This window comes from Lepidochelys kempii, chromosome 25 (genome assembly GCF_965140265.1).
Source record: "Lepidochelys kempii isolate rLepKem1 chromosome 25, rLepKem1.hap2, whole genome shotgun sequence".
In the NCBI taxonomy this organism is placed as follows: domain Eukaryota; kingdom Metazoa; phylum Chordata; order Testudines; family Cheloniidae; genus Lepidochelys; species Lepidochelys kempii.
In genome coordinates, this window is record NC_133280.1 from 16,055,168 (window position 1) to 16,083,072 (window position 27,905).

Sequence of the window (27,905 nt, forward strand, 5' to 3'; positions counted from 1 at the left end):
CCACTGTGCTCTGCCGGCTGGAAGCCGGCCACCCCTGCTGCCTGGGTTGCTATGCAGGTTCCTTTAGGGCACAAACATCACCAGTTTGGGCAGGAATAAACTCGTATTAGCTGGTGAGGGTTTGTATGAACCCAGATCTGCCACTCAAGCTCCTACTTGCTTGGAAAAGAGGCCAGGCCTCCCCGAAACCTGATGGAGGAAAAGGGCTGCCTCCACCCCTACCTATCTGAATGCTGTTTCTGTTTTTCATCCCCAAACTAGTTACACTTCATTTTTAATAGAGCCCTGTAATATTAACCCTTCCCTGCCTCATCTCGCACTCCAGCACAGGCACAAACAGCCCAGAGCCAGCATCTCCGCTTTGGGCTCTGTGAATTTCTGAGGTGGAGCAGGTCCGGGGAGCCCACTGATTCTGACTGGGCATTTTGCTGTCGCCCTCAGCGGGTACTGGATTGAGGATTTGGATTGCAGAGAGGAGCATAGAAAAATTATGTGCAAAATTTTGGAATACAGAAACTTTTAAGAAAATGCTGATTCGGCCACTGATTCTGTGGAAGTGGCCAAGTCGGACGTCCTTCCAGTTCATTTCCAGCACGGTCCCCCTTGGTGCTGCATTAACCCTCTGTTGAACACACAGCTCTCCAGGAGCATCCCCCCCATCCCAAGAGCCCTTGCATTGGGACACCTTCCTCCAGTCAAGCAGAGGCGCATGACAAAAGCAGGGCCGCTCCTTGGGGGCTGCACGTGCTGCCTCCGCAGCAATCCCAGCCAGGTCTGGGCTGCAGGGCGACTTTGCTCCCTCTGTCTCCTGGAGTCAGGGGAGCAAATACAGCCTTGTTTAAAAGAAAGAAAGTCCAGTTGCTTTTCCACAGTCGTCTGCTTGTGCCACCCTTGTGCAGTGCCCATGGTGAGCTAATCTCTTACCATCTGGTCACAATTAACGATAAAGTAGGAAATCGTTCTCCAGCCCAGCCGGTATCTACAGATACTGAATGGGGGAATCACAACCGTCTCCGATTTTTTCTATTCTTATCGCAAATGGCAAAAGCCTATCTTGGTTTCCAGCAAGTAAGGAGTTAATTCTGCGCTTGGCCCCCCCCTCCCAGGTGTCTCAGATGAAGTAAGGAGGCAGGCGGGGAGTGAAGGCCCAATCAGGAAATGGTCTATAAAGCAGCTGACAGCCTGGGCTAGAAGCCTGACTGCTGGCCCTGGAGTGAGAAGGTGGGTTTCTCTGGTATGAGGTGATGCTCAAAGGCTGAAAACTCTTTGTGAGTGAAGGGTTTGTTTTGCCACGGAGCTAGCTGACCCTGCCTGTTTGCACAAATGGGTATTTTTGGGGTAATTTTATATGGAGCTTTAATTGCTCTGTTCTTAAGGGACTGCTGAAATCCCAGCTCTTCCTCCCAGCTCCCTCCTTTCCAGTTTTATTTGATTTTTAAATTTAAAAATCAAATACCCTCCCCCTGCAACTGCATCCAACTAGGTAATTGCATGTCCCTAGACCTCCTCCCCCAGAATCAGCCTGTACTGAACAAGTGCCTGCCCTGACCCACCAAATGGCTTTCCAGCCTGGCAACAGTTCAGTGTAGTCTTCATTTATACCAGTGTGTTACCATGGAGAAGGTAAATTAAGTCAAAACATCCCCTCTGCTAAGGTGAGGTTTGGCTTTGACTGTAGGGCACCTGCTTCCTCCTTGAGACGGGGGAGGAGGGGACCTGCCATTGATGCTGGGTACCCAACGGGGGCCTGATGCTGGGACGGGCTGAGCTGTCCCACTGCTTGTGGAAGCTAATGGGGTGCAGGAGGGACAGGTCCAGTCCTGGGAGGCTGGAACCCCTTGGTGTCATTGCAGCGGGGCTCTAGTGGGTGGGCGCTGGGTGGCATGGGTGCAGGGAGGGACAGGTCCAGTCCTAGTCCCAGGGGACTGCAACCCCTCAGCATCATTGCAGGGGGCTCTAGTGGGTGGGTGCTAATGGGGTGCAGGAGGGACAGCCCCAGTTTTGGGGGGCTGCAACCCCTTGGTGTCATTGTGGGGGGCTCTACCAGGTGGGTGCTGGGTGGCGTGGGTGCTAATGGGGTGCAGGAGGGACAGGTCCAGTCCTGGGAGGCTGGAACCCCTTGGTGTCATTGCAGCGGGGCTCTAGTGGGTGGGCGCTGGGTGGCATGGGTGCAGGGAGGGACAGGTCCAGTCCCAGTCCCAGGGGACTGCAACCCCTCAGCATCATTGCAGGGGGCTCTAGTGGGTGGGTGCTAATGGGGTGCAGGAGGGACAGCCTGAGTTTTGGGGGGCTGCAACCCCTTGGTGTCATTGTGGGGGGCTCTACCAGGTGGGTGCTGGGCGGCGTGGGTGCTAATGGGGTGCAGGAGGGACAGCCCCAGTTTTGGGGGGCTGCAACCCCTTGGTGTCATTGTGGGGGGCTCTACCAGGTGGGTGCTGGGCGGTGTGGGTGCTAATGGGGTGCAGGAGGGACAGCCCCAATCCTGGGGGGCTGCAACCCCTTGGTGTCATTGTGGGGGGCTCTACCAGGTGGGTGCTGGGCGGTGTGGGTGCTAATGGGGTGCAGGTGGGACAGCCCCAGTCCTGGGGGGCTGCAAGGCCTCTGCGTCATTGCAGGGGGCTCCAGCGGGCGGGTGCTAATGGGGTGCAGGTGGGACAGGTCCAGTCCTGGGGGGCTGCACGCCCTCGGTGTTGTTGTTGGGGGGGGGCTCTAGCGGGTGGGTGCTAATGGGGTGCAGGGAGGGACAGGTCCAGTCCTGGGGGGCTGCAACCCCTCGGTGTCGTTGTGGGGGGCTCCAGCAGGCAGGTGCTGAGGGGGTGCAGGCGGGACAGGGACAGTTCCAGTCCTGGGGGGCTGCATGCCCTCGGCATCGTTGGGGGGCCTCTAGCGGGCGGGTGCTGAGGGGGTGCAGGGAGGGACAGGTCCAGTCCTGGGGGGCTGCACGCCCTCGGCATCGTTGGGGGGGCCTCTAGCGGGCGGGTGCTGAGGGGGTGCAGGGAGGGACAGGTCCAGTCCTGGGGGGCTGCACACCCTCGGCATCATTGGGGGGCCTCTAGCGGGCGGGTGCTGAGGGGGTGCTGAGGGGGTGCAGGGAGGGACAGGTCCAGTCCTGGGGGGCTGCATGCCCTTGGCGTCGTTGTGGGGGGCTCCAGCAAGCGGGTGCTGAGGGGGTGCAGGCGGGACAGGTCCAGTCCTGGGGGGCTGCACGCCCTTGGCATCATTGGGGGGCCTCTAGCGGGCGGGTGCTGAGGGGGTGCAGGGAGGGACAGGTCCAGTCCTGGGGGGCTGCACGCCCTCGGCATCATTGGGGGGCCTCTAGTGGGCGGGTGCTGAGGGGGTGCAGGGAGGGACAGGTCCAGTCCTGGGGGGCTGCACGCCCTCGGCGTCGTTGGGGGGGCCTCTAGCGGGCGGGTGCTAATGGGGTGCAGGGAGGGACAGGTCCAGTCCTGGGGGGCTGCACGCCCTCGGTGTCGTTGTGGGGGGCTCCAGCGGGTGCGTGCTGAGGGGGTGCAGGGAGGGACAGGTCCAGTCCTGGGGGGCTGCACGCCCTCGGTGTCGTTGGGGGGGGGGCTCCAGCGGGCGGGTGCTGAGGGGGTGCAGGCGGGACAGGTCCAGTCCTGGGGGGCTGCACGCCCTCGGCGTTGTTGGGGGGGGCTCCAGCGGGCGGGTGCTGAGGGGGTGCAGGGAGGGACAGGTCCAGTCCTGGGGGGCTGCACGCCCTCGGCGTCGTTGGGGGGCTCCAGCGGGCGGGTGCTGAGGGGGTGCAGGGAGGGACAGGTCCAGTCCTGGGGGGCTGCACGCCCTCGGTGTCGTTGGGGGGCTCCAGCGGGCGGGTGCTGAGGGGGTGCAGGCGGGACAGGGACAGTTCCAGTCCTGGGGGGCTGCACGCCCTCGGCGTCGTTGGGGGGGGGCTCCAGCGGGTGGGTGCTGAGGGGGTGCAGGCAGGACAGGGACAGGTCCAGTCCTGGGGGGCTGCACACCCTCGGTGTCGTTGGGGGCTCCAGCGGGCGGGTGCTGAGGGGGTGCAGGGAGGGACAGGTCCAGTCCTGGGGGGCTGCACGCCCTCGGCGTCGTTGGGGGGGGCTCCAGCGGGCGGGTGCTGAGGGGGTGCAGGGAGGGACAGGTCCAGTCCTGGGGGGCTGCACGCCCTCGGCGTCGTTGGGGGGCTCCAGCGGGCGGGTGCTGAGGGGGTGCAGGGAGGGACAGGTCCAGTCCTGGGGGGCTGCACGCCCTCGGTGTCGTTGGGGGGGGCTCCAGCGGGCGGGTGCTGAGGGGGTGCAGGCGGGACAGGTCCAGTCCTGGGGGGCTGCACGCCCTCGGCGTCGTTGGGGGGGGCTCCAGCGGGCGGGTGCTGAGGGGGTGCAGGGAGGGACAGGTCCAGTCCTGGGGGGCTGCACGCCCTCGGCGTCGTTGGGGGGGGCTCCAGCGGGCGGGTGCTGAGGGGGTGCAGGCAGGACAGGGACAGGTCCAGTCCTGGGGGGCTGCACGCCCTCGGTGTCGTTGGGGGGGGGCTCCAGCGGGCGGGTGCTGAGGGGGTGCAGGGAGGGACAGGTCCAGTCCTGGGGGGCTGCACGCCCTCGGCGTCGTTGGGGGGGGCTCCAGCGGGCGGGTGCTGAGGGGGTGCAGGGAGGGACAGGTCCAGTCCTGGGGGGCTGCACGCCCTCGGCGTCGTTGGGGGGCTCCAGCGGGCGGGTGCCGCGGGGTGCCTCGTGCAGGGTGACGCGGTTTGGCAGGAGGCTGGGCGCCAGGGGCTGCCGGGGCGGGTCCCTGGATCCCCGCGGGACCCCCGGCGCCGCAGCTGCGGGCTCGGCTCCCAGCGCGCGCCGACAGCCACCCCGGGCCGGGCCCGCGCGCCAACCCCCCGTGACCCCGCCCCCTATGACATCAACCCAGGGGGCTCCGCGCTGTTGTGCCGTTTACAGGCCGGTCGCCGTGGTGACGGGGGCGGCCAAGGAGGCGGGGAGGGGCGTCGTGGCCGTGCCCCGCCCCCATGCAAATGTGCCCCGACCAGAACGTCATCTGCAGCCAATCCCGGCCGCACGCGGTGACCTCATCGGGCTGGCGCTGGGTATTTAAGGCGGCGCGGGGCGCCCCCCCGACGCGTGTATGCGAGAGCGCGGAGCGGAGCGCGGGCCGCGTCCAGCCTGTAACGCCCGGGGCCGCTGCAGCCGGACCGGGACCGACCCCCACCCCAGCGCCCGGGGCCGCTGCAGCCGGACCGGGACCGACCCCCACCCCAGCGCCCGGGGACGCTGCCGCCGGACCGGGACCGACCCGCCCCCCTCGCCCCCCCCCCCCCGCACGGGGGCAGCCCCAGCGGGACCGACCCCCCAGCCGCCCCGGTGCCCGGTCCCCCCAGCGCAGCCTCCTGCAGCCGGCGCCGGAGGCTCGGCCCGGCGCCCCGCGGGCGCAGCCGCCCGGCGCCCCCCGCAGCCGGCGGGGGAGGATGGAAACACCCTTCTACCATGACGATGTGTTGAGCGCCTCGGCCCCGTCCCGCGGCGGCAGCAGCAGCGGCCTCCCCCGGCCCTTCCCCGGCGGCAGCATGATGAAGAAGGACGGGCTCGGGCTCAGCGACCAGGTGGTGGCCACCCTGAAGGCGCCCGGCCAGCCGCTCCACCCGCTGCGGGGCGCGGCCGGCGGCGGGGGCGAGGGCCCGGCCCTGCTGAGCTCCGCCGAGCTGGGGCTGCTGAAGCTGGGCTCGCCCGAGCTCGAGCGGCTCATCATCCAGTCCAACGGGCTGGTCACCACCACGCCGACCAGCAGCCAGTTCCTCTACCCCAAGGTGACGGCCAGCGAGGAGCAGGAGTTCGCCGAGGGCTTCGTCAAGGCGCTGGAGGACCTGCACAAGCAGAACCAGCTGGGGGCGGGCGGCGGCGGTGGCGCCGCCGGGGGGCCGCCCGGGGACCTGCCGCCCGCCGCCAGCCTGGCCCAGCCGCCGCCGCCGCCCCCCGAGCCGCCGGTCTACGCCAACCTGAGCAGCTACCCCGGCACGACGGTGAACTACGCCACCGAGACCGTGCCCTACCCGCCGCCGCCCGGGCTGGGGGGCGCCCCGCCGCATCCGCGCCTCCAGCCGCCGCTCAAGGACGAGCCGCAGATCGTGCCCGAGGTGCCCAGCTTCGGCGAGAGCCCGCCGCTGTCGCCCATCGACATGGACACGCAGGAGCGCATCAAGGCGGAGCGCAAGCGGCTGCGGAACCGCATCGCCGCCTCCAAGTGCCGCAAGAGGAAGCTGGAGCGGATCTCGCGGCTGGAGGAGAAGGTGAAGAGCCTCAAGAGCCAGAACACCGAGCTGGCCTCCACCGCCAGCCTGCTGCGCGAGCAAGTGGCTCAGCTCAAGCAGAAGGTGCTGAGCCACGTCAACAGCGGCTGCCAGCTCCTGCCGCAGCAGCACCAGGTGCCGGCCTACTGAGCGCGCCCGGGCCGGGCCGGGGCCGGGGCGCACCCGGGGGGCCTGCGCCGCGCGGGGGGCGCGCACAGCGGACCGTGCCCGCTGCCCGTAGCGGGGCTGTGCGCGCCCGGGGCGCCTGAACTGAGCCGGGGCCCTCGGTGCGGGGACGCTGCGGACGCACGTGCGGGGCGCCAGACAGGCCCGGGGCCGCTGTCTCCCGGGCTGCGGGAGCAGAGGGGGCGCTGGTCCGGGCGCCGCAAGACTCGGGAGGGGCCTCTGCCTTGCCGGGGGGCTGTGGGCGCAGTGGCAAAGCTGGGGTGGGGGGCGCCCGGCTCGGTCAGCCGGAACCCGTATCGCCTACCGAGCGCTCCGGCGCGGACTCCTGCCCTCGCCAGGGCTCGGACAAGCTCGGCCCCCCGGCTCCGAGCGCACGAATCCAAGAGACTGCAGAGCTACCCAGGTTCCGCCTCTGCAGAGCCGGGCCTGGGGCGGCCCCAGGCGATAAGCTCCAGTGTTCTGTTGTTTGAAGTGTTTTTGCTCTATTTATGTTTATACTGGGCCCAATGTTCCTCCCCCTTGTTCTATGCTCCACATTCCAGTGTGCAGTAAAGTCTTGTGCCAGGAGCTGTGTCCGCTGTCTCTCTCTTCTCCCCCCCCCCTCCCCACCGCAGGAGAGGTGGTGTAAAGCCAGCCACCAGCTCTGCCTAATCAGAGCTGGGTTGGTTGTTGCTTGCTGGGCGCTGGCCTGGCTGGTGCTCCCCAAGGCAGAGGGAAGGAGGCTCCCCCCCCCCTTCCCTGACCTAACTACTTGTTGCAGAAAGGAGGAGAAGCTGCGCTGAGCTCCAGTTATGGGGTGGAGGTGTCATGTGGTCAAGCGCTCCCCCTCCTGCCCATTGTGGAAACTACATCTGTGCGCCCCCACAGGAAGAAGCTTCCCAGCTGGGTTCTTGCTGAGAGTAGAGCTTGGCCCTGGAAGCATCTATCGCAGGTGACTATCCTTGGGGGAACGAGGCGTTTAAACAGCAGCTTGTGGTGGTGTGCTCTGAAATGTTAGACACCATAATTGGGGCAATTCCTTGTAAGGACACCTGGTCCAGTTGCAAGTCTGTGTTCATTTCAGGCTGCCCTTTCCCTGCTGGTTAGTTGTGGTGGCGGCTGCTGGAGTCTTGCTGTTCTGTGAATTAATAGACAGGCCTCAAAGGGGTGACTGGGGGCAAAAAATGAACTGTCAGGTTCTTGGGTCCATCACCTGTGGCACTTGTCTTGGCCTGGCGTGCACAAAGAAGGGTAGAAAGAAGGAAATGAGTTGAGAGAGAAAATGGAAGTGAAGGGGGCTGCTTGGTTTCTTAGAAACCCTATGACTAGGCAAACTTCTAGCTAATTGTAATTGACAGCTCTGCAAGTTTCTTCTTGGAAACGAACTTAAGCCCTAAACACGTAGGTTGCCTTGGCCAGTGGCTTGTGATACTAGATTACAGGAAAGGTCCAAAATATTTTACCTAAGTGGCAGCTCTGTCTTGCTAAGATTTGCAGCAAACTGGTCAAGAGCTTAAAGGAAAATGCCTTTTTCAAAGTGTAAAACAGTGTCAAAGATTGGGTCAGACGAAACTTTCACACTGAGGTGTCTTAGTATCTGACAGTACCACAGCGGGGTTGGTGGTTTCTAGAAGGGATAATCTTGCAAAATCCAAGACCGCAACAGCTCATTAGGTGAGTTTTGGTCTAGGCTCTAATTTTACAAGAAGTCTAAGTCACATTAAATTTTATCCACTTGGTGTGTGACTGCATGTGGGCCCACTCATACAGGCCTGTTTACTGAAGGAGCACAAGGAAGGGTCTCCTTGTTGTTTTTCAAGGTTAACTTGATCATGCTCAGGTTGGTTTTCATCGGGCCAGGAAAATGGATTGTGAAATACTCTAATGGTAAAGCTCAGGGTGAGAGGAGTCCTCTAACATTTCCACAGTGGTCTGAGATCCTTTAAAAACTAGCCACTTTTAATAGGACTGAAATGGGGTGTGTACAGCTTATATGGTACTTGGTTGTGCAATGCTAGGCCCAGAGCTGGCTGGCTGTCACTGATACTGGTACATAATCTAAATGGTGAACAACCGGTGAGGTGGATTCCAGCTTTGCTCAGGCCCTAGGGGGAAATAAAAACAAACTTTTGCCAATGGGAAAGGCAGCATTCATAGGAGCTTTATTTTCAGCATTCCAAGACAGTGTTGTAAAATCTTTAAAGAATGTGTCCTTAAAGGTTGCACTTTGTTGTGGGAGCAAGGAACCAGTTGTGTCTCCTGCCTGGTCTTTACTGTAGCAGATAACCCCCAACTTCTGTTCCCAACCCTGTGGTGACATCAGGAATGACGCTGAGCCAGAAATGAAGTGAACAAAAGAGCAGTATTCCTTTGAGTGCTGTTCCCAAGTGGTGACGCCCACGCTTGGCGGGAGGAGCCATGCTCCAAGTAATGACTTGTCTAGGGAAGCCAGGTGGTGCAGTGGGTCTGGTACTGGCCTGCTGGGGGGTGCCACCTCCTGAATGGCCTGTGCCCCCGGCCCTCATCGCTGCTTGGCTTGGCAGGTTGCATGTATTAGGTGGTGCAGCTGGACACCTTTCAGGGACTCTTCAAAACCAGCAGCCTGAGGTGCCCAATCTGAGTTCACTATCAAGAACGAGAACGGATGCCAGATCAGTGTCATGCAGCCTTTAATCATAGAGATCTTTGTTTTCTGTGTTGTATCTAAAAACAACTACTCAACACCAGAACCACTGTGCTTCCCTGGAATGAGAAACTGAGGGTGACAAACCACTTTGTTTCTAACAATTTATACATTGGCTGGAACATTCTAAACCCTGGCAGCAAGTCAGCGGGCGAAAACTTGTCCTGGGAAGAGGGGGAAGGTGGTTTAAAGCTCTTATAATTTATGCTGGGAGATTGCTTGGCACTGAGTCTTTTCCTCATTTGTCTAAACAGGCAACAAAACTGAGGGGAATAAAAACCCATTTGCAGCCAATATACATTAAAGCTCAAAGCTAGCCCAAAGCAGGGACTCCGCTTCCCAGCCCCAGCCAGCAGTCCCCACGCTGAGAACAGCTTGTACAGGATAAAATGGCTGGAAAGCCTCCTTTTGCGTTTTGCCTGGAAAGGCTGGGGAAGAAGTCAGATTTCTGGGATTGCCCAGAAGAAGTCAGAAGTGGATTTCCCTAACTGCTTAGTTTGCAGGTGCTGGGGTCAGACTAATCCCCACCCTGCTAAAGGCTTTTCTCAGACTGAGTGAAATAGCCTAAAAAGTGTTTGTTTTTTGTCCATGCTTCTGTCCTGAAGCCAACCTGAAACAAGGGATGGTGGAGCTAAACACCCTGCTTGGGAGCCGGACTCCTCTCTCCTCTTTCTCCCAGGCCCCCCACCCCGGTTGCTCTGGGGCCCAGAGCCTCACTCACCACACAGGGGACTCAGCCCCAAATGCGTGGTCTGGGTGTAGCATTCAGGTGCTTAACAGTGGTAACCTCGATTGAAGGGAAGCACAGCTGAGACCCTGTCCTTTGAGCTGGGCCCCTGGCCCTGGCTTTGCATCTCAGCAAAATTGTTGAGGGGTCAGCTCATGCCCCACAGCCTGAGAGCCTGGAGCCTCTGCCTCCCTCCTGCTGCTTGTTCTCCCCTTGCTCTCCCTCGCCTTCATCTCCCGTCTGCTGCTGGCACTGCCCTGGACTGAGTGCTTCATTCTCTCCACCCCTTGTGGGGTTCAAAGTGCTCCCTTCCCATCTGCCTACCCACCCGTGAGCCACGGACCTGGGCTTTCCCGCTGCCCCTCTGTCCCATTGCTGTCCATGGAGAGCACTTTGGCCGCTGCCCCTACCTGGACAGCTGCAGAGAGAAAGCTCTGTCTGCCTTCCCCCACCATGCTACTCCTGCCTCTCCTTTGGCAGTCTGGGCTGTCCATCCCACCTCCCACTTGTGGGAGCATCCACCCTGCTGCCTGGGGTGATTGGTGTTGTTAGCAGCCCCAGTCCTGTGTTCTAGTGAAAGCAGTCCTAGTCAGCGGGGGGTAGGCCCTGCCCCAGAGCATCTGATGGCACCAGGTCCGCTCCCCCCAGCCTCAGCAGCCACAGACTGGAGTGCACGTTCCAGCTCACCCACCCTTTGGAAGCAGTGGTGAAGGGTCAGGTGTCCTGGCGTCCCTGGGCGATGCTCTGGAGCTGCTCCCTACGAAGCCAGGCAGGACTCTGGGGAAGTCTCCTCTCTGGGAGAAGCCTGTCTGCAGGACACACAGGTCACCCGGCTTCCCCCTTCCTGGGTCTGACCTCGGAGCATTCAGCCTCCTCTGCCCTTCTGTGCACTTCCCACAGCGAGTCTGCCCAGGTGGGGTCCTGGGGAAGCCAGAGGGTCCTGCCCCCCAACTCCGCAGTCAGATGCGACTCTCAGTCAGCCAGTAACACAGAAGGTTTATTAGATGACAGGAACATGGTCTAACACAGAGCTTGTAGGTGCAGAGAACAGGACCCCTCAGCTGGGTCCATTTTGGGGGGCAGTGAGCCAGACAGCCACGTCTGCCCTTCACTCCATGTCCCAGCCAGCCCCAAACTGAAAGTCCCTCCAGCCCCTCCTTCTCTGGGCTTTGTCCCTTTCCCCGGGCCAGGAGGTCACCGGATTCCTTTGTTCTCCAACCCTTTAGCTCTCACCTCGAAGGGGGGAAGGGCCCAGGCCATCAGTTGCCAGGAAACAGGGTGTCGGCCATTCTCTGTGTCCAGACGCCTGCACACACCTGCCCTCTAGGGCTCTGCAATGATCATACACCCTTATCCCACCCTCTAGATACTTAAGAACTGCACAGGGGAAACTGAGGCACCCCCACACTATTCAGAGGAAACATTAAGAACAGCCCGGCTTTGTCACACCAGGTTTTTTGTGGGCAGCGGGGGGCCTGGGGAGCTGGGGGGCACTCAGAGAAACCCAGCACCCACCGCGTGGGATTGCCCAGGCACCTGGCAGAGCAGCTGGGTCTGGGCTCTCTAGGGGCTGGCCCTGGGGGGAGCTGAGGGACTTTTCAGGGTCAGGATGACTGTTGAATGACAAGAAGGCCCCAGGGAAGGGAAGGATGGGCTGGGGACAGGAGCCGCTGTGGCTTCCTCTTGCCTTCCACAGAGATGCTGCAGGGTGAGGTCAGGTTTAGGGGTATGTGATCAGATAGAAGGGGCAGGGCTATCATCTCTCTTCCCCCTCCTCCCGGCCCAAACCTAGGGGACATGGCAGTGAATAGTGACACTGTCAGGTGCCTGATCTCCTCACATGCAGGCACAGGGCAGAACTGCTCCTGCAGGACCCTAGGGCTGCACAGAAGGCCTGGCCCTGCTTGCAGGTGCTTTGCTCTTTCACATCCATGCATGTAGCAGGTGACGCCTCCTGCTGGGGGGCAAGCGCCTCTCCCAGTGCACTGACTGGCTAGGCTGCAATGGGTGTTTTCCCCATAAATCCACCCCCCCTTCCCTGCCCCTTTGTCAGGGGCATGGCATCCTTTTAAACACAGCAGTGACTTCCCTGTATGCATCCCATGTAGGCCCAGTGCAATGGGGGTGGGGGGGGAGAAGAGGACATTTTAAACCCCTCCCCCCCACTATCTTCAAGGGATCCAAAATTGTCAGGCCAAAGCACGTAGGGGGTTATCCAGGGTCAAGGATCGGAACAGCTGCAAATGGGAGAGTCTTCAGTCTCCATGTAAATTATAAATCACAGCAAAATACTGACACAGAAGCCAAATCACTAAAGCTTTTGTAAACCCGTAAAAGCCCAGATTCCACAGAGCTCTGACTAGCCCCTGGACTCCTCGCAGGGAGCTTATTTTTGAAATGGTGACATCCAGGGCCCCAGAATACCCACTTGCCCCCGCCCGCAATAATGGACCCCTAGAACCAGCCCTGCCCCAGCCTAGCACTGGCCCTGACTCCCCATGGGACCCTGGGGGCAAGGGGCTCCAGCTAGGATCAGTTAGTTGATGGCTGGCTGGAGGCTTGACCACGTGAAGCAGGACACAGTGGTGAAGTTATTGTTCAAATGGTCACACAGGGGCTGGTCACTATGGCCATCTGCCTTTGAACTCTGCACAACATTGCTCTGCTAAAGGCGATGGGGCTGGTTCCAGAGTCTGCATTCCCTCTTTGTGCTGCATCAGCTCCAGGGTCATGGGCTGTGGAGTCAGCTCATATGGGGTGCTGCCTTAAGCTACTCCCTGCTGATGTGGGGCCTGGCTTTCCCGAGTGCAGAGCCCCCGCCCTGCCAGCGGGAACTGGGGGCCGCAGGCCCTTAGTGCTGCAGAGATGAGGGGCCCTGTCATACCTTGAAGCTGCTGTCTGAGAAGCATGGGGCTAGTCACACGGATACTGACCTCCTTTGTAAAGCGCTTTCAAATCTGCTGCAGAAAAGCACTAGAGAAGAGCTGCTGGGTAGCACTAGGATTATGTGGGGGAATGCGACCTAGTGATCTGAGGAAGGGGGTTCAGGCTCTGCTCTGTTTATAGAAATAGCTGGGTCCTCTATTGAAGCTACCTCTGGGGTGGAGCACAATGGCTTTTGGACAGCACTGAGTGACACTGCACAAGGGTTCAGGCAGGAAGAAGATGACTGGTCATCTCCACAGGTTTCGGAGTAGCAGCCGTGTTAGTCTGTATTCGCAAAAAGAAAAGGAGGACTTGTGGCACCTTAGAGATGAACCAATTTATTTGAGCATAAGCTATTTTCCACAGTATGCATCCGATGAAGTGAGCTGTAGCTCACGAAAGCTTATGCTCAAATAAATTGGTTTGTCTCTAAGGTGCCACAAGTCCTCCTGTTCTTTTAGGTCATCTCTAGAGACTGGAGCTCCAGTAATTTCAGCTGGCGTTGAGAGCGCATTCCCCCTCCTGCCGGTGAGGTGCTCCTTGAGGGGAAGGGTTAGTAATGAGACCCTCGCTAGACTGGCCCCAGTTACTCCTCCGCTATCCTAGGGCCGTTAGCTGCGTTACTGGAGCAGGTTCTGACCACAAGCTGAGTCCCACTCTGCTAGGAGCTGTGTGTTCCTGGCCTGAGGCTCTGACCCACAGCTTAGGGAAGTCAGTGGGAGTATGGGGGTGGGCGGGGGGGACTTTGGCTCAACCCTTAGGAATGCAGATAAAATACCCCTGTTAAAACAGCCGATGAGCTGACTTCAGACAGGGCTAGATGGTAGAGCTAGTAGCTGAAGCCCCCCTTTGCATGCAGCAATGCTGTGCCCTGTTTGCCCCCTCGCTGTCCCGGGCTGTGTGGGGGAGCTCTGGGGCAGCCAGCAGGCTGCGGTTTGTGGGGAGGAAGTTTTCCTCCCAGCCTTGCATAAACATTTTTTCCTAATCCCTGGTACATTGTTCTGCCTGGATGCCATTCAGAATCACAGACCCAAGAGGAAGCCTCTCTCCTTTGGCTGGGACTGTTTGTTGTGAGTTGCCTGATCAAAAATGTCCAGCACCGACCCACAATGCTTTTCCCTTGCAGGCAGGGCTGTGGCACTGGGCAAAAGCTTGGGCCGGCTTACTGAGAGCTGGGCCCGGGGTTGTGCCAGGTGGGTGGGAGTGGAGGAAGCTCAGTGTCCCAGTCTCTGCCACTCACTGCTCTAGGTCAGGTCTCTCCAGCCACCCTTCACAGCCAGGCTCTGCCATGTACTGGCCATTCCTCACATAACTGCTGGCATGGGACCTGCCAGGGCCTCTGGTGCCTCTCTCAGCTGTCTCCAGTGTCTTTTCGGGCAGGGGGCAAAGCCCCTGCAGTGAGTGACTGTCACGGAGTCCCTGGGCGATGCTCTGGAGCTGCTCCCCATGAAGCCAGTCAGGACTCTGGGGTAGTCGCCTTTCTGTGAGCAGCCTGTCTGCCGGACACACAGCTCACCCGGCTTCCACCTTCCTGGGTCTGGCCTCGGAGCATTCAGCATCCTCTGCCCCTCCGTGCGCTTCCCCCCAGCGAGTCCGCTCAGGCGGGGCTCCTGGGGAAGCCAGAGGGTCCTGCACCCCAACTCCGCAGTCAGACGTGACTCTCAGCCAGCCAGTAAAACAGAAGGTTTATTAGACGACAGGAACATGGTCTAACACAGAGCTTGAGGTGCAGAGAACGGGACCCCTCAGCTGGGTCCATTTTGGGGGGCAGTGAGCCAGACAACCACGTCTGCACTTCACTCCATGTCCCAGCCAGCCCCAAACTGAAAACCCCCTCCAGCCCCTCCTCCTCTGGGCTTTGTTCCTTTCCCGGGCTAGGTGGTCACCTGATTCCTTTGTTCTCCAACCCTTTAGCTCTCACCTCGCAGGGGGGGAAGGGCCCAGGCCATCAGTTGCCAGGAAACAGGGTGTCGGCCATTCTCTGTGTCCAGACCCCTGCCCACACCTGCCCTCTAGGGCTCTGCAATGATCATACACCCTTACTCCAACCCCCTAGATACTTAAGAACTGCCTAGGGGAAACTGAGGCACCCCCACACTATTCAGAGGAAACATTAAGAACAGTCCCACTTCATCACAGTGACAGCCGGGAACCATGATGCCTATGCTTTCTCCCCTCCCCGCAGGGCCCAGGCAAGGCCAGGAGAGCACCCCCTGAGCAAGGGCTTGAGCCCTGAACCTTAGGGAGGGGGCTCAAGGAATCTAGGCAGCTGCTGGTCCAAAGGGCACCAGAGTGAGAAATAACCCACTTAACAACTCTGGCTACCCCTGCCCCAGGAAGGGAGCAGACAGGAAACAGCTTTGGGATAGGCTGGGGCAGGACACACTGAGCTTGCTGGCCACACATGGTGTCACCCAGGGGTTTGGGAAATGGAGGGAGCTGGGAAGGACCTGGGGGTGACGCCAGCTCTGGATAACGGGCTTTGGAAGGGGAAGCTTTGGCTGCCTGCACATACTAATGATGCGGAAACTGAGGCACAGAGTGGGGAAGTGACTTGCCCAAGGTCATAGAATAAATTAGTAGCAGCGCTGGGACTAGACGCCAGGAGTCCGGGCAGGAAATAAGGGCTGCATGTTTAACAGGCTGGGTAGCTAACTGGAACAATTTACTGAAGGGGGGGAGGGGCAGCCTGGCCATGCCCCTGGCAATGTTTAAAGTGGGATCCGCTGCTTTCCCAAAAGATCTGCTCTGGGACTGGCTGTGGGAAGGGCCCTGGCCTGCGCTTGGCAGCAGCTCAGCTGAGAGGACACCAGTGGCCACCTGGCATCGCTCTAACCACTAGACCCCACTCTCCTCCCGCAGCGGGGACCAGATCCCCACAGTCCCCAGCCCCCTGGGGTGCGGCCCGGGCGAGGGGCCCTGTCCCGGCTGGTGCCTGGCTCTCGCCGGGTGCGGGCGCCGCTCCGGGCCCTGGCTGGGGGCGGGAGCGGCCCGGGCTGAGGGGCTGCCCGGCGGCCGGTCTCCGCCCAGGTGCGGCGGGGCTGGAGCCCGGGGCGGCGCCTCCTGCGTGGCAGGATCCCGGCAGGTGTCCGGGAGCCGGAGCGGCGCCGCCAGCATGGCCCGGGGGACGCGCTGGCTGCTGATCGGCTGCGGCTTGTGCCTGGCGCTCGCAGGTGAGGGGCAGCCCTGGGGGGCAGGTCCCGCCCGGAGGGAGACCCGGGGTCTGCCGCCCCCCGCGCACATCGGGGGCTCCTTCCTTCCTGCTCCCCGGGGAGAGGGGGACAGCCGGGGGGGGGGGTCTGATGAGTTAATGCAGGGTCAGCATTAACCGTCCGGGGGGGAGTGAAGAAACTTTCTAATCCGAAAGCTTCTCGGGTCTGGGTGCTGGTCACCCCAGGGAGAGTCTGGCTCGTGGGGAGGGTTCCCAGACTGTGCCCTGGGGCCAGGCAGATTCCCCGCCCCCCTTCCTGCACCAGAATCCAGTGCTCTCGAGCCAGACCCCTCCTCCCCTGGGGTGCTGGACCAGCGTGTACTGTGGGGGTGCTGGGAGCCATTGAACCAAACTGTAACCCCTGGATATGATGGGAACCCCTTCGAGCCAGGGGGTGCGGCAGCCCCCCCAGCTCCAGCACCAATCCCCCAACCCCCCACTTTGTGTGAGTGCCCTTGCTGCAGGGTGCATGTGTTCTTGAAACCAAATTGGGGGGGGGGGTCAGAAAGTCACCGTAGACTTAGTTACCCCAGGGCTGTGAGGTGGGGGCAAGTGTGTCCCCCCTGCAGTGCCCCCCAGCGCTAAACCAGTGACACTTCAGGCCAGCAGCCCTGTGTGTTTGTTACAGGACACTGGCAAATGGAGCTGGCGCCCTGCAGGCTCCCTGGGCTCAGATGCAGACAAACCCGCTTGGCCGGTTGCAAAGGCTCAATGTGCTTGGCCTGTCCCTTTTATTAACAGGTTTCAGAGTAACAGCCGTGTTAGTCTGTATTCGCAAAAAGAAAAGGAGGACTTGTGGCACCTTAGAGACTAACCAATTTATTTGAGCATGAGCTTTCGTGAGCTACAGCTCACTTCATCAGATGCATACCGTGGAAACTGCAGCAGACTTTATATATACACAGAGAATATGAACCAATACCTCCTCCCACCCCACTCTCCTGCTGGTAATAGCTTATCTAAAGTGATCATCAGGTGGGCCATTTCCAGCACAAATCCAGGTTTTCTCACCCTCCACCCCCCCACACAAATTCACTCTCCTGCTGGTGATAGCCCATCCAAAGTGACAACTCTCTACACAATGTGCATGACAATCAAGTTGGGCTATTTCCTGCACAAATCCAGGTTTTCTCACATATTGGTTCATATTCTCAGTGTATATATAAAGTCTGCTGCAGTTTCCACAATATGCATCTGATGCAGTGAGCTGTAGCTCACGAAAGCTTGTGCTCTAATAAATTGGTTAGTCTCTAAGGTGCCACAAGTCCTCCTTTTCTTTCCTTTTATTAACAAATTCCTAACTATCCCGGTCCCCAGCTTGGACCCTGGGCCTTCCTCCTGGTGCTTGAACATGGAAGGGCAGAGCTAGGCCTGTAATGCAGAGGGTCTGACAGCACGACTCATTTGGCTCCTGTCTTCCTGATGGTGGAGGTTTGCCATATTTGCCCATTGGCTGGGAGTCCTGCCTCCGGCAGCCACCATGTGCAGGGCCCCGCGTAGTCTGTAGTGGTTGCTGCATGGAAAATCTAGCTCCCCTAGCTCCGGAGACCACCCCCCTCCAGGGGCAGTGGTGCCTGCCTGGCGCTCACGGCGTCCACTGACTCCCTTGACGCCTTCGAGGAGCAGTGGGCGCTGTCCGGGGTCCTCTGCTCGGTGTCCCCGTCCGGTTCCCTTCGTTTGACCCTTTGACCGCACTCCTGTCCCTGTTGTTCATTAGTTGTCCCCCGTAATTATTTGGTTTTCCAGGTCCTGTGGACCCCCCCCTTAGGCTGGAGGGGGATCCTTTAGCAGTGGGTGGGCTTTGCCCGCCCACTTCCTGGATCCCAATAAGGCTGATGGCTGTGAGCTGTCAGGAGGGCAGAGAACTGTCCCTCTCAGTGCACTGGGCAGCTCTGACACGCCGTGAAAGAGCTGTCTTATTAACCCTTTCGTGGCTGACTGTTGCTGCAGAAACTGCTCTGCTCTGCTCCTCCATCTCTGTCCTGGGCCTGGGAGCTGAGATCCATTGCGGATTCTGGGGTGCAGAGCCAGGCATGGACGGACTCTGCTCCCCATGGAGAGGGGGTTCCCCTCCCTAAACCGGGCCACTTTCCGCCCCTTCCCCAGGGAAAAGGCCTTTGGCGCTGAACACGGCTTGGGCTGCACAGCTCCGCGGTGCTGGGACGAATCCGTCTCCTCCGGGAGAGGGGCAGTGTGGAGACAGCAGCAAGGATGGCATATAACCCGCTCGGCAGCTGCTGCTCTGAGAACTCCCTGGACCTGCAGCAGGATTCCCTCCACAGCACTCTAGGGGGCGCTGCTGCAGCGTGGGGATTGGGAACGGTTTTCCCACAAGGCCTCCGCAGGGCCTGGGCCCTGCCATCTGCCACACGCTGGAGTGTAACACCCCCACCCCTGGGCCCCGATGACGGCGCAAACCTGCTGCATGCACTGGGCTTCCCTGGGCCACTGCCTCTGGCCTCTTGCCAGGTTGCTGGCCGTGTCCTTGTGCCCCTTTCTTGAACGGGGCTCTCCGTCACTCCGTACGGGTGCCAGGCTCGGGCTCAGTAAAGACAGGCTGAGGGGCAGCAGAGCTGGCTGTGTGCCTGGCCGCTACAATGCCATGGAGCCCTTGGCCATAAGGGGGCAGCACTGCACAGAGCCCTCTCTGTCCTAGGGCTGGGATGAGTGGGCTAGGGCTCCCCCAGCTCTATCCGGTGCAGGGACAGTGGTTACTGGCTCTTGGATTAAGGCCAGAGGAGACGCGATGCTCGAGGCTGACCCCCTGCATAGCACAGGCCGGGGAACCTCCTGCAGCGGTTCCTGCACCCGGCCCGGAACGTCAGGTGGAGCTCGGGAGGAGCTCTTGGGGAAAGCTGCCCAGTCTCGATTTTAGCTGCTGAATGACCGAGAATGCAGCACATCCCCTGGGCCTGACCCGGGCAGTCCCCTGCCCTGTGAAATACAAGCTCCTTCTGTCCAGTCTGAATTCATTTCGCTTCCAGCCACTGCCTCTCATTCTGCTTTTGCCTGCTAGATTCCAGCCCCCCACTGTCAGAAATCTTTCCCCCCGTAGGAGCTTGTCAGCCAATCAAGCCCCCTGAGGCTGAAGAGCTGTCCCCCCCCCCTTGTCCGCCCCCCCCTTTGTCTCCCACTACAGAGCAGATTTTCCAAACCTTGAGTTGTTCTTATGACTCTTCTGAGCCCTTTCAATGTGCACTGTCCCCACTGCCGTCCAGGGATGGTCTTTCCAGGGCCGTGCACAACGCTGGCCATGCGTCGGGCTGCATGAGATTTTTCTGCCCCGCTGAAGTGACTGTCAAAGTTCCCGGCTTTGGTACCAAGCAGTGCCTGCAGCTCTCTTGGTGATTGGGGGAGGGGGCATTCGTCTGATGCAGCTAGAGCCAGCCCAGGGCTTCCCGCTGCCTTTCGCAGGTGCCTCCCGGCAACAGAAGGTCTTGCAGATTCTGTTTCCTCTGTCCTGCGTTTCACCCCCCCACCACCACCACGCAGGTTCTCTGCCCTGCCCACCCCCCGCAGCCCATTGCATGGAACCAACCTGCCCTATCTCCCAAGTCTCAAAATTAATTTCTCCCAACGCCAAGGAACAAACGCTCCCACTCGCTCTCCTGTGACTCCTCAGTGGCTTTCCTAGCTGGAACGCTGCCTCTAACGGTGCTGCTGAGCTCCCCTCCAGCATCGTCATCCCACGTGCTTGGTGTTTAATTAAAGCCTTGGCAGGCCCCAGGCCGGGAGTGTGCAAGGGTCTGAGCTCGGGCAGTGGCTTGGTACACTCCGCCAGGGATACCATCCTGGAATCCTAATGTGGCAGGTGGGTCTCTCGTGAATGAGCCATCACGCGAATGGCAAAGCCCCTTACCAAGGCATGCGTTGGCTGGCGTGGTTTACAGGTCAGAGGTCAGGAGTGAATTTCCTGGGGCCTAGCTCTAGGCGGGCCTGGGCCTGCAGGGCAGTCTGTGGGGCTAAGGCACTGGAATGGGGCTTCAGTTCTTTGGGTCTGATCCAACCTTCCCAGGTGAGCGTGGTGGAAGCACCTAATCTCTGTGCCTTGCTCCCGCTCTGTGAGATGGGGCTAAGACACTGTCCCAGGCTGCTCGTACTACGGGCTCAGCGAGGGCCTCCAGATTTCCTGGCAGCGGAACTGCCTGACACTTAGCGGCCCCGGACAGCCGCTGCTCTCAGCTGCCTTCCCCTTGTTGGATTTAAACTTTTAACATGAAAGTACCCAAACTTTCTTCTGGCTCCGCCTTGCCTCCCATGATGGATGTGGCAGCAGTTTAATGGGGTTAGGGCTTCTGGCACAGTCATGGCATTTAAAAATGGAGTAATAATTCCTTGTGTCTGGAAGGGCTGGCGGAGCCTTAACAACCTTGCAAATAAATGGGGTTGTATTTAGGAACTGAAAACCCTCCAGGCTAAAGCAAGCAATGGCTCATTATCCTTTCTGAAACTGAAGGGAGATCGGGTGTGGGAGGCACCACTCCAGAAATGAGTCATTTCGAACAGGAAATTAGCACTTGCCTTAGATCCTACCCAGAAACAGGGCCTCCCGCTGGTTTGTCTACCTGTAAGGTGTTGGAAGGGCCGGTTGTTGACTTGATGCCTGTGCTAGGGGACCAGTATGAAGGAAACTGCTGTATCCTAAACTCCCAAGGGACAGTTTACTCTTAAAGCTGTCAAATTGCCGGGGGTGGCCTCTTGTTCACCTCAAGGTGGCCTCCTAATGAACAGACTAAGTTAACTTCTTCTCACAAGGCACAGTCAGCCTGTGGAACTCACTGCCAGGGGATGTTATGAAGGCCAAAAAAATAATGGTTCAAAAACAAACTAGAGCAGTTCCTGGAGGATGGACCCATCAGTGGCTGTTAGAGCATGGGGTTGGGTTCCTGCCCATCCTGGCTGAGGGTCCCTGAACCTCTGACTGCCACATGCTGGGACTGGACGACGGGGGCTGGATCACCCGGTAATCGCTCTGGTCTGTTCATTCCCTCGGAAGCACCTGGCACTGGCCACTGTCAGAGACAGGACACTGGGCGCGATGGACTGTTGGTCTGACCCAGTGTGGCCGTTCTTGCAATCTGAACTGAGTGCAGAGATGCATCTGACAGGGCTTGAGCTTGGTGCAGAGATCACAGGAGGCCGTGGAGGGTAGCTGAGAGCACCCATGGATCTCCTGTGAAATGCAGACACTGCCTCCCCTTCAGTTCTTCAGGAGCTGTGAGAGTGGGGGTGTGCAGCAATGCCAGGGACGTGCACCCTGGATTGGCAGCCCTGCGGGTCACAGACTCCAGGAGGCCAAATACAGATGCCTGGGCAAACAGGTCTTGTTTTCATAGCAATGAAAGGAGACTCCAGACCTCCCCATCCACCTCGTTTTCCAGTGAGCTGGAGCTTTGGGGTGTGAGTGAAACATTCTGGGGGGGCCTAAATATTCCCTCTCAAAATCCACCAGTTCTGCCACCTAGGTGCACCTGTCTCTGCCCTAAGTGGGCCATGGTCATCCTTCCTGGGGGTCCTACATGACCAGAATCCTGGTCATTAAAATTCGGGTTCCCTTCAGCTGGCAAGTCCCAGGGCCCTGGCCGCTCTGCTGCAGGGTGGGGACAGGCCGCTCACACAGCCAACAGGGCAGCAGCTTGGGAATAGCAAACACGATGGTGCGGATAAAGAGGGCGGGTACATATTGACTTTGCATCAGCCAGGAGGGTGGGGTGCAGCCTGGGTAGAGGATCGGATACTTGTTCCCAGCTGTGCACACAACAAAAGACAGTTGTCTCCCCCCTAGTCTGTACCTGCCGGGGAAATGGGAGCATGTTACACATCTGCCAGCTTCAGCAGGGCTAGGGACTGAAGGGACCTGTAGCCGTTTGCACAGCACTCACTGCTGCTCTAGGGAGGGCTGGGGAAAGAGGGGCACCCAAGGCAGGTGACTTGCCCCAGGACCCCCAGGGAGTCAGTGGATTAGAATCTGGGCATTCCTGGCTCCCAGTCTTGTGCTCAGGCCTCTCAACCCTGAGCCCCTGTGTTCTTGTGGGGGAAACGTCCAAGGAACCAGTTTCAGGATTGAGTTGCTGGCAGGGAGGCCAAGATGCTGGGTGAATTTCTCTGCTTTGCGGGGGTTGGGGAGAGACTAGGCACTTCCCTATGGAGAACAAGAACAATCCCGTGCCATGAGATGGGGCAGAAACCACCCCTGGCAGCCTGGGGCTTGGAAGAAACTGCTCTAGGGACAAGCTATTTCAGGGTTGCTCCTCGGAGGCTTCTTGTACCTCCCTCTGAAAAGCCACGGGGCTGGCCCCCGGGCACTGGCCTGGATGGAGCATGGCCTGTTCCGGTCGATGGATCGAGGCCGTGGCTCAGTGGCCCGCGCGCTCCTTGCGCTTGCCTGCGTGGGCCTCGGCCTCCCGCTGGCTCTGGGAATCCTCGCAGCAGCTGGTCAGGTGCAGGAGCAGTGGTGCCTGTTGCCACCCCTTGTGTGGGGCACAGAGCCCGTGGTGCTGAGAGGGGGAGGAAGGGGTCACGGCAGCCCACTCTCCAGCTTGTCTCCTCTGCAGCCTGGGGCTGGTCCTTTAAATCTTGTGCAGCATCTGTGTCCTCGTCCCAGGGAGGAAACGCCCCGCCCCCAGCACGGGGCTCATGGCGCAGCCTCCAGGGAATTCACGTCTGTGGGGTGCTGAATGCCGTGACAGGGGCAATGTGGGGCTCTGGGGGCAGTGGGGAGGGCTGGGGTTTTCCCTGCTAGTGAAGGTGCCTACGGCCATGCCCACGGGGCCCCAGGCAGTGCTCCTAGGGGGGTGGGGAGAGGAGCTACAGGCCAGAGGTTGTGCCCAGCTAGTCGCCTGGCTACCCGGGGGCATTTCCCCTTGGGCTGAGCGAGAGGCAGGATTTTGCTGATTAAACCTCCCTCCATTCCCCTGCCCATCACAGCCCTGGGGGCTTTCCTGTCCCATCAGCCCGGGCAGTCACTCCCAGCAAAGGGAGTGGAGGGTGTCTAGTGCCACTCCTGGGCACGCTCCAGCTGGGAGCACGCACCCAACCCCCCGCCTCTGCATACACACACTCCTGAATCCCCGCAGCACCCCTAGGAAGCCTTGTTATCCCGCAGCAAGGCCCTGGCTTCCCCCCACAGCGTCAAGGATATTAACAATGGCAGAACTAATAACTGTGGTTTGTAACATATTGTTTAAATCAGAGGTGATCCCGGCAATTACAGGCCGGTAAATCTGACTTCTTTACTATAGTTTCAACCATTTTGCCTGGTACTGAACAAAATTGTCAGACACGTAGATGAACATAATTTGTTGGGGAAGAGTGAACATGGTTTTTGTAAAGGGAAATCATGCCTCACCAATCTACTATAATTCTTTGAGGGAGTCAACAAGCTTGTGGACAAGGGGGACCAGTGGACATAGTGTACTTAGATTTTCAGAAAGCCTTTGACAAGGTCCCTCACCAAAGGCTCTTAAGCAAAGTCAGCTGTCATGGGATAAGAGGGAAGGTCCTCTCATGGATTGGTAACTGGTTAAAAGATAGGAAACAAAGGGTAGGAATAAATGGTCAGTTTTCAGAATGGAGAGAGGTAAATAGCAATGTCCCCCAGGGGTCTGTACTGGGACCAGGCCTATTCAACATATTCATAAATGATCTGGAAAAGGGGGTAAACAGTGAGGTGGCAGAATTTGCAGATGATACAAAACTAGTCAAGTTAGTTAAGTCCCAGGCAGACTGCAAAGATGTACAAAAGGATCTCTCAAAACTGGGTGACTGGGCAACAAAATGGCAGATGAAATTAAATGTTGATAAATGCAAAGTCATGCACATTGGAAAACAGAATCCCAACTATACATACAAAATGATGGGATCTAAATTAGCTGTTACCACTCAAGAGAGAGCTTGGAGTCATGGTGGAGAGTTCTCTGCAAACATCCACTCAATGTGCATCGGCCGTCACAAAAGCGAAAGAATGTTGGGCATCGTTAAGAAAGGGAGAGATAATAGGACATAAAATATCCTGTTGCCTCTGTATAAATCCATGAGACACCCACAGCTTGACTAGTGCATGCAGATGTGGTCGCCCCATCTCAAAAATATATAGTGGAACTGGAAAAGGTTCAGAAAAGGGCAACAAAAATGATTAGGGGCATGGAACAGCTTCCATATGAGGAAAGATTAATAAGACTGGGACTTTTCAGCTTGGAAAAGAGACGGCTAAGGGAGATATGATAGAGGTCTATAAAATCAATGCAGTATTTGTGCCATGGCAAGGGCAGCTGCTGCCCCTGGGGAGCCAGCCCTGAGACCACAGCCTGTCCCTGCAGGGCGCAGAGCTGCTGTCTGGGATGCGGGCCTGCCTCCCTCAGCAGCAAGGCCAGAGCCCAGCCTGGCAGCATTTCCATGACAGCCTGAGGCTAGATGGTGTCCTTGAGCAGCCTCTGCCCCCAGGAAGGGCTGAACTGGCAGGGCAGTGCTGGGCGTCTCGGGCTGAGGTGGTGCTCTGGAGCAGGGAGGCAGCCTGCAGACAGAGCCCTGGGCCCCCGCTCCAGGCAGTGGATCTCAGCTGGGGCAGGAGGTGCTAGGAATGCAGACAACAAGCCATGAGATGAGTTAAAAGTTACGAGACTCCACAAACACTGGGCTCCCTTTAGTGAGTGGCGAGGGGCAAGCGGTTCCATTTCAAGCTTGTCCCGACCCGCGGGCTGAGCTCCTCGCTGGACCCTGCAAGTGTCTCCTAAGGGCTCGTCTCCAGCAGCCTGGACTCAAACACCAGGTAGCAGGAAAGCTGCTAACAGGCTAGGAAAGGCCCTTGGGGAGGGGGGCAGAGGTCCCAGGCTGATGCTAGCATGAACGTGATCTGACGTGGGGGCCCTCGGCTTACTGGCTTATCTGCAAACACACCCTTGCCACCGGGCCTCCCCTCCTAGTGCTGGGATCATCCTGGGCCGAGCGGGGTGAGCTGGGAATGCCCCCGCAGCACTGGGGTATCACGGAGCACAGCGCCCTCGGCTTGAGTGAAATCTTCAGAGCAAACCTGGTAACTCTGATTCCCCTTCCTCAGTGAGGGACCTTACTGCCAAAACTGCCTCCCAACCAATCGCATCCAGCCAGCACCCCGCCACCGCGACTACCCCCCGGCAGAGCTCCCTGTCCGCGTCCAGCCAGCACCCCGCCACCGCGACTACCCCCCGGCAGAGCTCCCTGGCTGCCTCCGGAGACACCTCCCTTCCTGCTGCCCCGACCGACAGCACCGCTGCATCCACGCAGTACAGAACCACAGCAGCAGCTCCGGCCTCGTCCAGAAACCCAGAATCTGCTTCCAGCCCGCCCCTGTCCCCAGCCAGCCCCGGTCACCCCTACACCTCCAGTACTCCTGCTGCCAGCTCCAGTGAGAGCCACACGACTGAGCCCAACAACGGCGCAACGGCCAGTGGCTCGGGTAAGAACCGGGGTGCAGGGACGTGCAGCCTCTTTTAACGGGGGCGAGAGGCACCAGGCAAAAGGCTCTGCAGGCCTCTGGCCCCAGGACAGGAGCAGCCCAGCGGTAACAAGGCAAGCTTGCCTCCCCTGCCCCCAGGGAACCCCCTGAGTCCTTGGCATCTCCCCAGAGACTGTCACCAGGGGAGGCTGGTGCTCACCCTGGGCTTTGGCAAAGGATGGCAGTGGTCAGTCACTTCCGCCCTCCATATGGCAGCCCCGAGCCCTGGAGCCAGCCAGCGCCTCTAAGGCGAGCCGTGGTCACTGCCCTCAGGCCACGGAACCACACTGGCCGCTACGGGGCTCCCAGGGCCGCCCTGCACCAAGCACTGGTCACGGGACAGGCCTGCCGACTGCTGGGCGCGCAGGGTGGGCGTGCAGGGTGGGTGAGGCCCATGGGTTTCCTTCAGCGGGGGTCGCTGTCTAGCTCTCACCACCAGATGGCGCAGCGGTCCCAGGCCTCAAGGTGGAGGAGACAGGTGTTCCAGCAAAGTGGGTGGGTACCTGGGCGGGTGAGATGACCGATCAAATGGGCAGCACCCTCCTGGCTCCTCTGTGCCCTGCCCCACGGAGCGTCTCCTAGGTGTGTGCAGTTATATCTGTAGAGCAGAACGCCTGGCCCCACCGGAAATCGCACAAAAGGATTAGAACAATCCACAGCTGTAGGAGCTCGGGGGTTTCTGCCTGGCGTTTCTGTGCCTGGGGGTCCCTTTTCCCAACTCCTCAGACCCAGAAGCAAGAGAAACTCTCATTTAAAAAGTAAAAAAAAACAAAGCTGCAGATCTGCAATCCCGGGGCTCCGGGGGCCTCTCCTGAGACTTGCCAGAGCTGGTCTCCAGCCTCTCCCCACCCCGCAATGCAACTCCTGACCCCCAGCCAGGGCCCAGTCCTGCAGCCAGGGTGTCCTCTGCCCCGTCATGGACACGTGTAGTCTCAGCGGGGGGAGCCGGGGCCGCTGAGCAGGGTTCTCAGCCGTGTGACTGCAGGGCTGGGGAGGTGTCTAAGCCGAGTGCTCTGTCCCCTCCAGAGGTGCCTGTCCCGGAGCAGCCCACGCTCTCCCAGAGCCCCGGTCTGGTGGCCGTGATCTGCATCTTCGTGGCCATCCTGCTCATTGCTGCAGGCGTGGTGGTGGTGAAGCTCTGCCGCAGGAGGGAGCCGGCGTTCAGGAAGCTGGATGAGGTGCCCATGGTGCGTAGCTCCGCAGAAGACACGGCCCCTGTCCCTGCCCGCTGTCCGTGCATCTGTCCCAGCCTGTAGCAGGTCCTAGCATCTCTGCCCTGCTATTGCAGCATCCCACAGAGGGGCAGGGGCAGAACGAGCTTCCCCCTCTTCCACTGAGGCTCCTGCCTCTGGGCCCCAGCCAAAAGTGAGCTGCTGCTGGGGCCTGCGTGTCTTGGCAGGGCCCGGGCCTGGGAGCCCTGCTGTACAGTGGCTGGGGAGACCTCTGTGCTGCCCCAAGCCCCCCTCCGGGGAGGGGTGTTGGTGTGAAGTGTGGGCAGAGGGCTCCCCAGTCTGCAAGCGGCCGGGGCTCACCAGGAGCAGGTTAGCCCGTGTTAGCTGGCGCAGCGGGCTGGAGGGGCTGCTCAGGAGAAGGGCTGGTCTTCAGCCGCCAGAGAGCCTGAAGGACAGGGTGGGGTTAAATGGGGGCGAGGGCTGGGCACAGGTCGGGCATCCCCCCGCCGGCCCGCGGGGCGCTCAGAGGGCACAGTGCTTGTTCCCGCGGAGATGGGCTGCAGGGTGACACAGCGCCGATCTGGGTGCTGCTGTCTGTGCCTGGGGCCAGGCCGATCCGCCAGCGGTAACAGCCCGAGGCCGTAGCGCCCTGGGGGAGGGCCGGGGGCGGGCAGTTCCTGGCCCAGCCCCACCACTGCTGTGCTCCAGGGTGTTGCTGCAGGCGTTCCCCTCGCTGCCCTCCAGCTGCGGGGGTCTTACTGACTCTCTGAGTGGCCCTGGGCGCTCACCCTCCCCTCTCTCCTTCACAGGGGAAGATGACCGAAGACTCGCCGTTCGCTCGCTACCCTCCAAAATAAGGGGTGTTTCCTCCGGCCCTGGCTGGAGCTGAGCCCAGCCTCGTGCCAGGGTAGGAATCCGCACATCTGTCCTGGCCACTCCAGCACCTCCCGGCCCGGCCTGGGTAAAGCTCCCCTACTGCTCAGGGACTGCGCGGGAATAAAGAGGCTGCTGGTTTTGCTGGTCTCCGCTCCCGCTGCCTGTGGCCCCGCACAGCTCTCCCCACAGCCGCGACGGGGGCAGGGGCGCCGTGGACTCTGCATGGGCTGCACTCACCCTCCCGTGTGGCTTTGGCTAAAAGCAGCAGCGTCCCCCTCCCCCTGCCCTATCAGCTCTGCGCTGCCATGGGGGGCACCAGTTGCCAGACAGAGACCCAGGCTGGGAGAGGGAGCCTGTCCCCTCTATCGCCCCACACCGGATCCAACCCAGGAGGCCTGCGCCGGCCTGG

General features: G+C 59.9%; 2 protein-coding genes across 2 annotated transcripts; both read left to right on the plus strand.

The window, feature by feature from the left end:
* The first annotated feature begins 5,091 nt into the window (after positions 1–5,091).
* Positions 5,092–7,018, plus strand: JUND (JunD proto-oncogene, AP-1 transcription factor subunit). The gene is given in 4 exon segments (XM_073323667.1): positions 5,092–5,190; positions 5,192–5,287; positions 5,290–5,400; positions 5,402–7,018. Coding segments are annotated over 4 exon segments (1,305 nt in total). The 5' UTR covers positions 5,092–5,106; the 3' UTR covers positions 6,416–7,018.
* An 8,486-nt stretch (positions 7,019–15,504) lies between these two features.
* Positions 15,505–27,634, plus strand: CIST1 (colon, intestine and stomach enriched 1). Its single transcript, XM_073323681.1, has 4 exons — positions 15,505–15,938; positions 25,032–25,409; positions 26,475–26,635; positions 27,430–27,634. The coding sequence occupies exons 1-4, from the start codon at positions 15,881–15,883 to the stop codon at positions 27,475–27,477; spliced, it is 645 nt and encodes a 214-aa protein (XP_073179782.1). The 5' UTR covers positions 15,505–15,880; the 3' UTR covers positions 27,478–27,634.
* Positions 27,635–27,905: the final 271 nt, after the last annotated feature.

Coding starts and splice junctions, on each gene's coding strand:
- CIST1 (XM_073323681.1), top strand. CDS start 15,881: ATGGCCCGGGGGACGCGCTGGCTGCTGATCGGCTGCGGCTTGTGCCTG. Junction 15,939..25,031: donor CTTGTGCCTGGCGCTCGCAG/GTGAGGGGCAGC, acceptor CCCCTTCCTCAG/TGAGGGACCTTACTGCCAAA. Junction 25,410..26,474: donor CGCAACGGCCAGTGGCTCGG/GTAAGAACCGGG, acceptor TGTCCCCTCCAG/AGGTGCCTGTCCCGGAGCAG.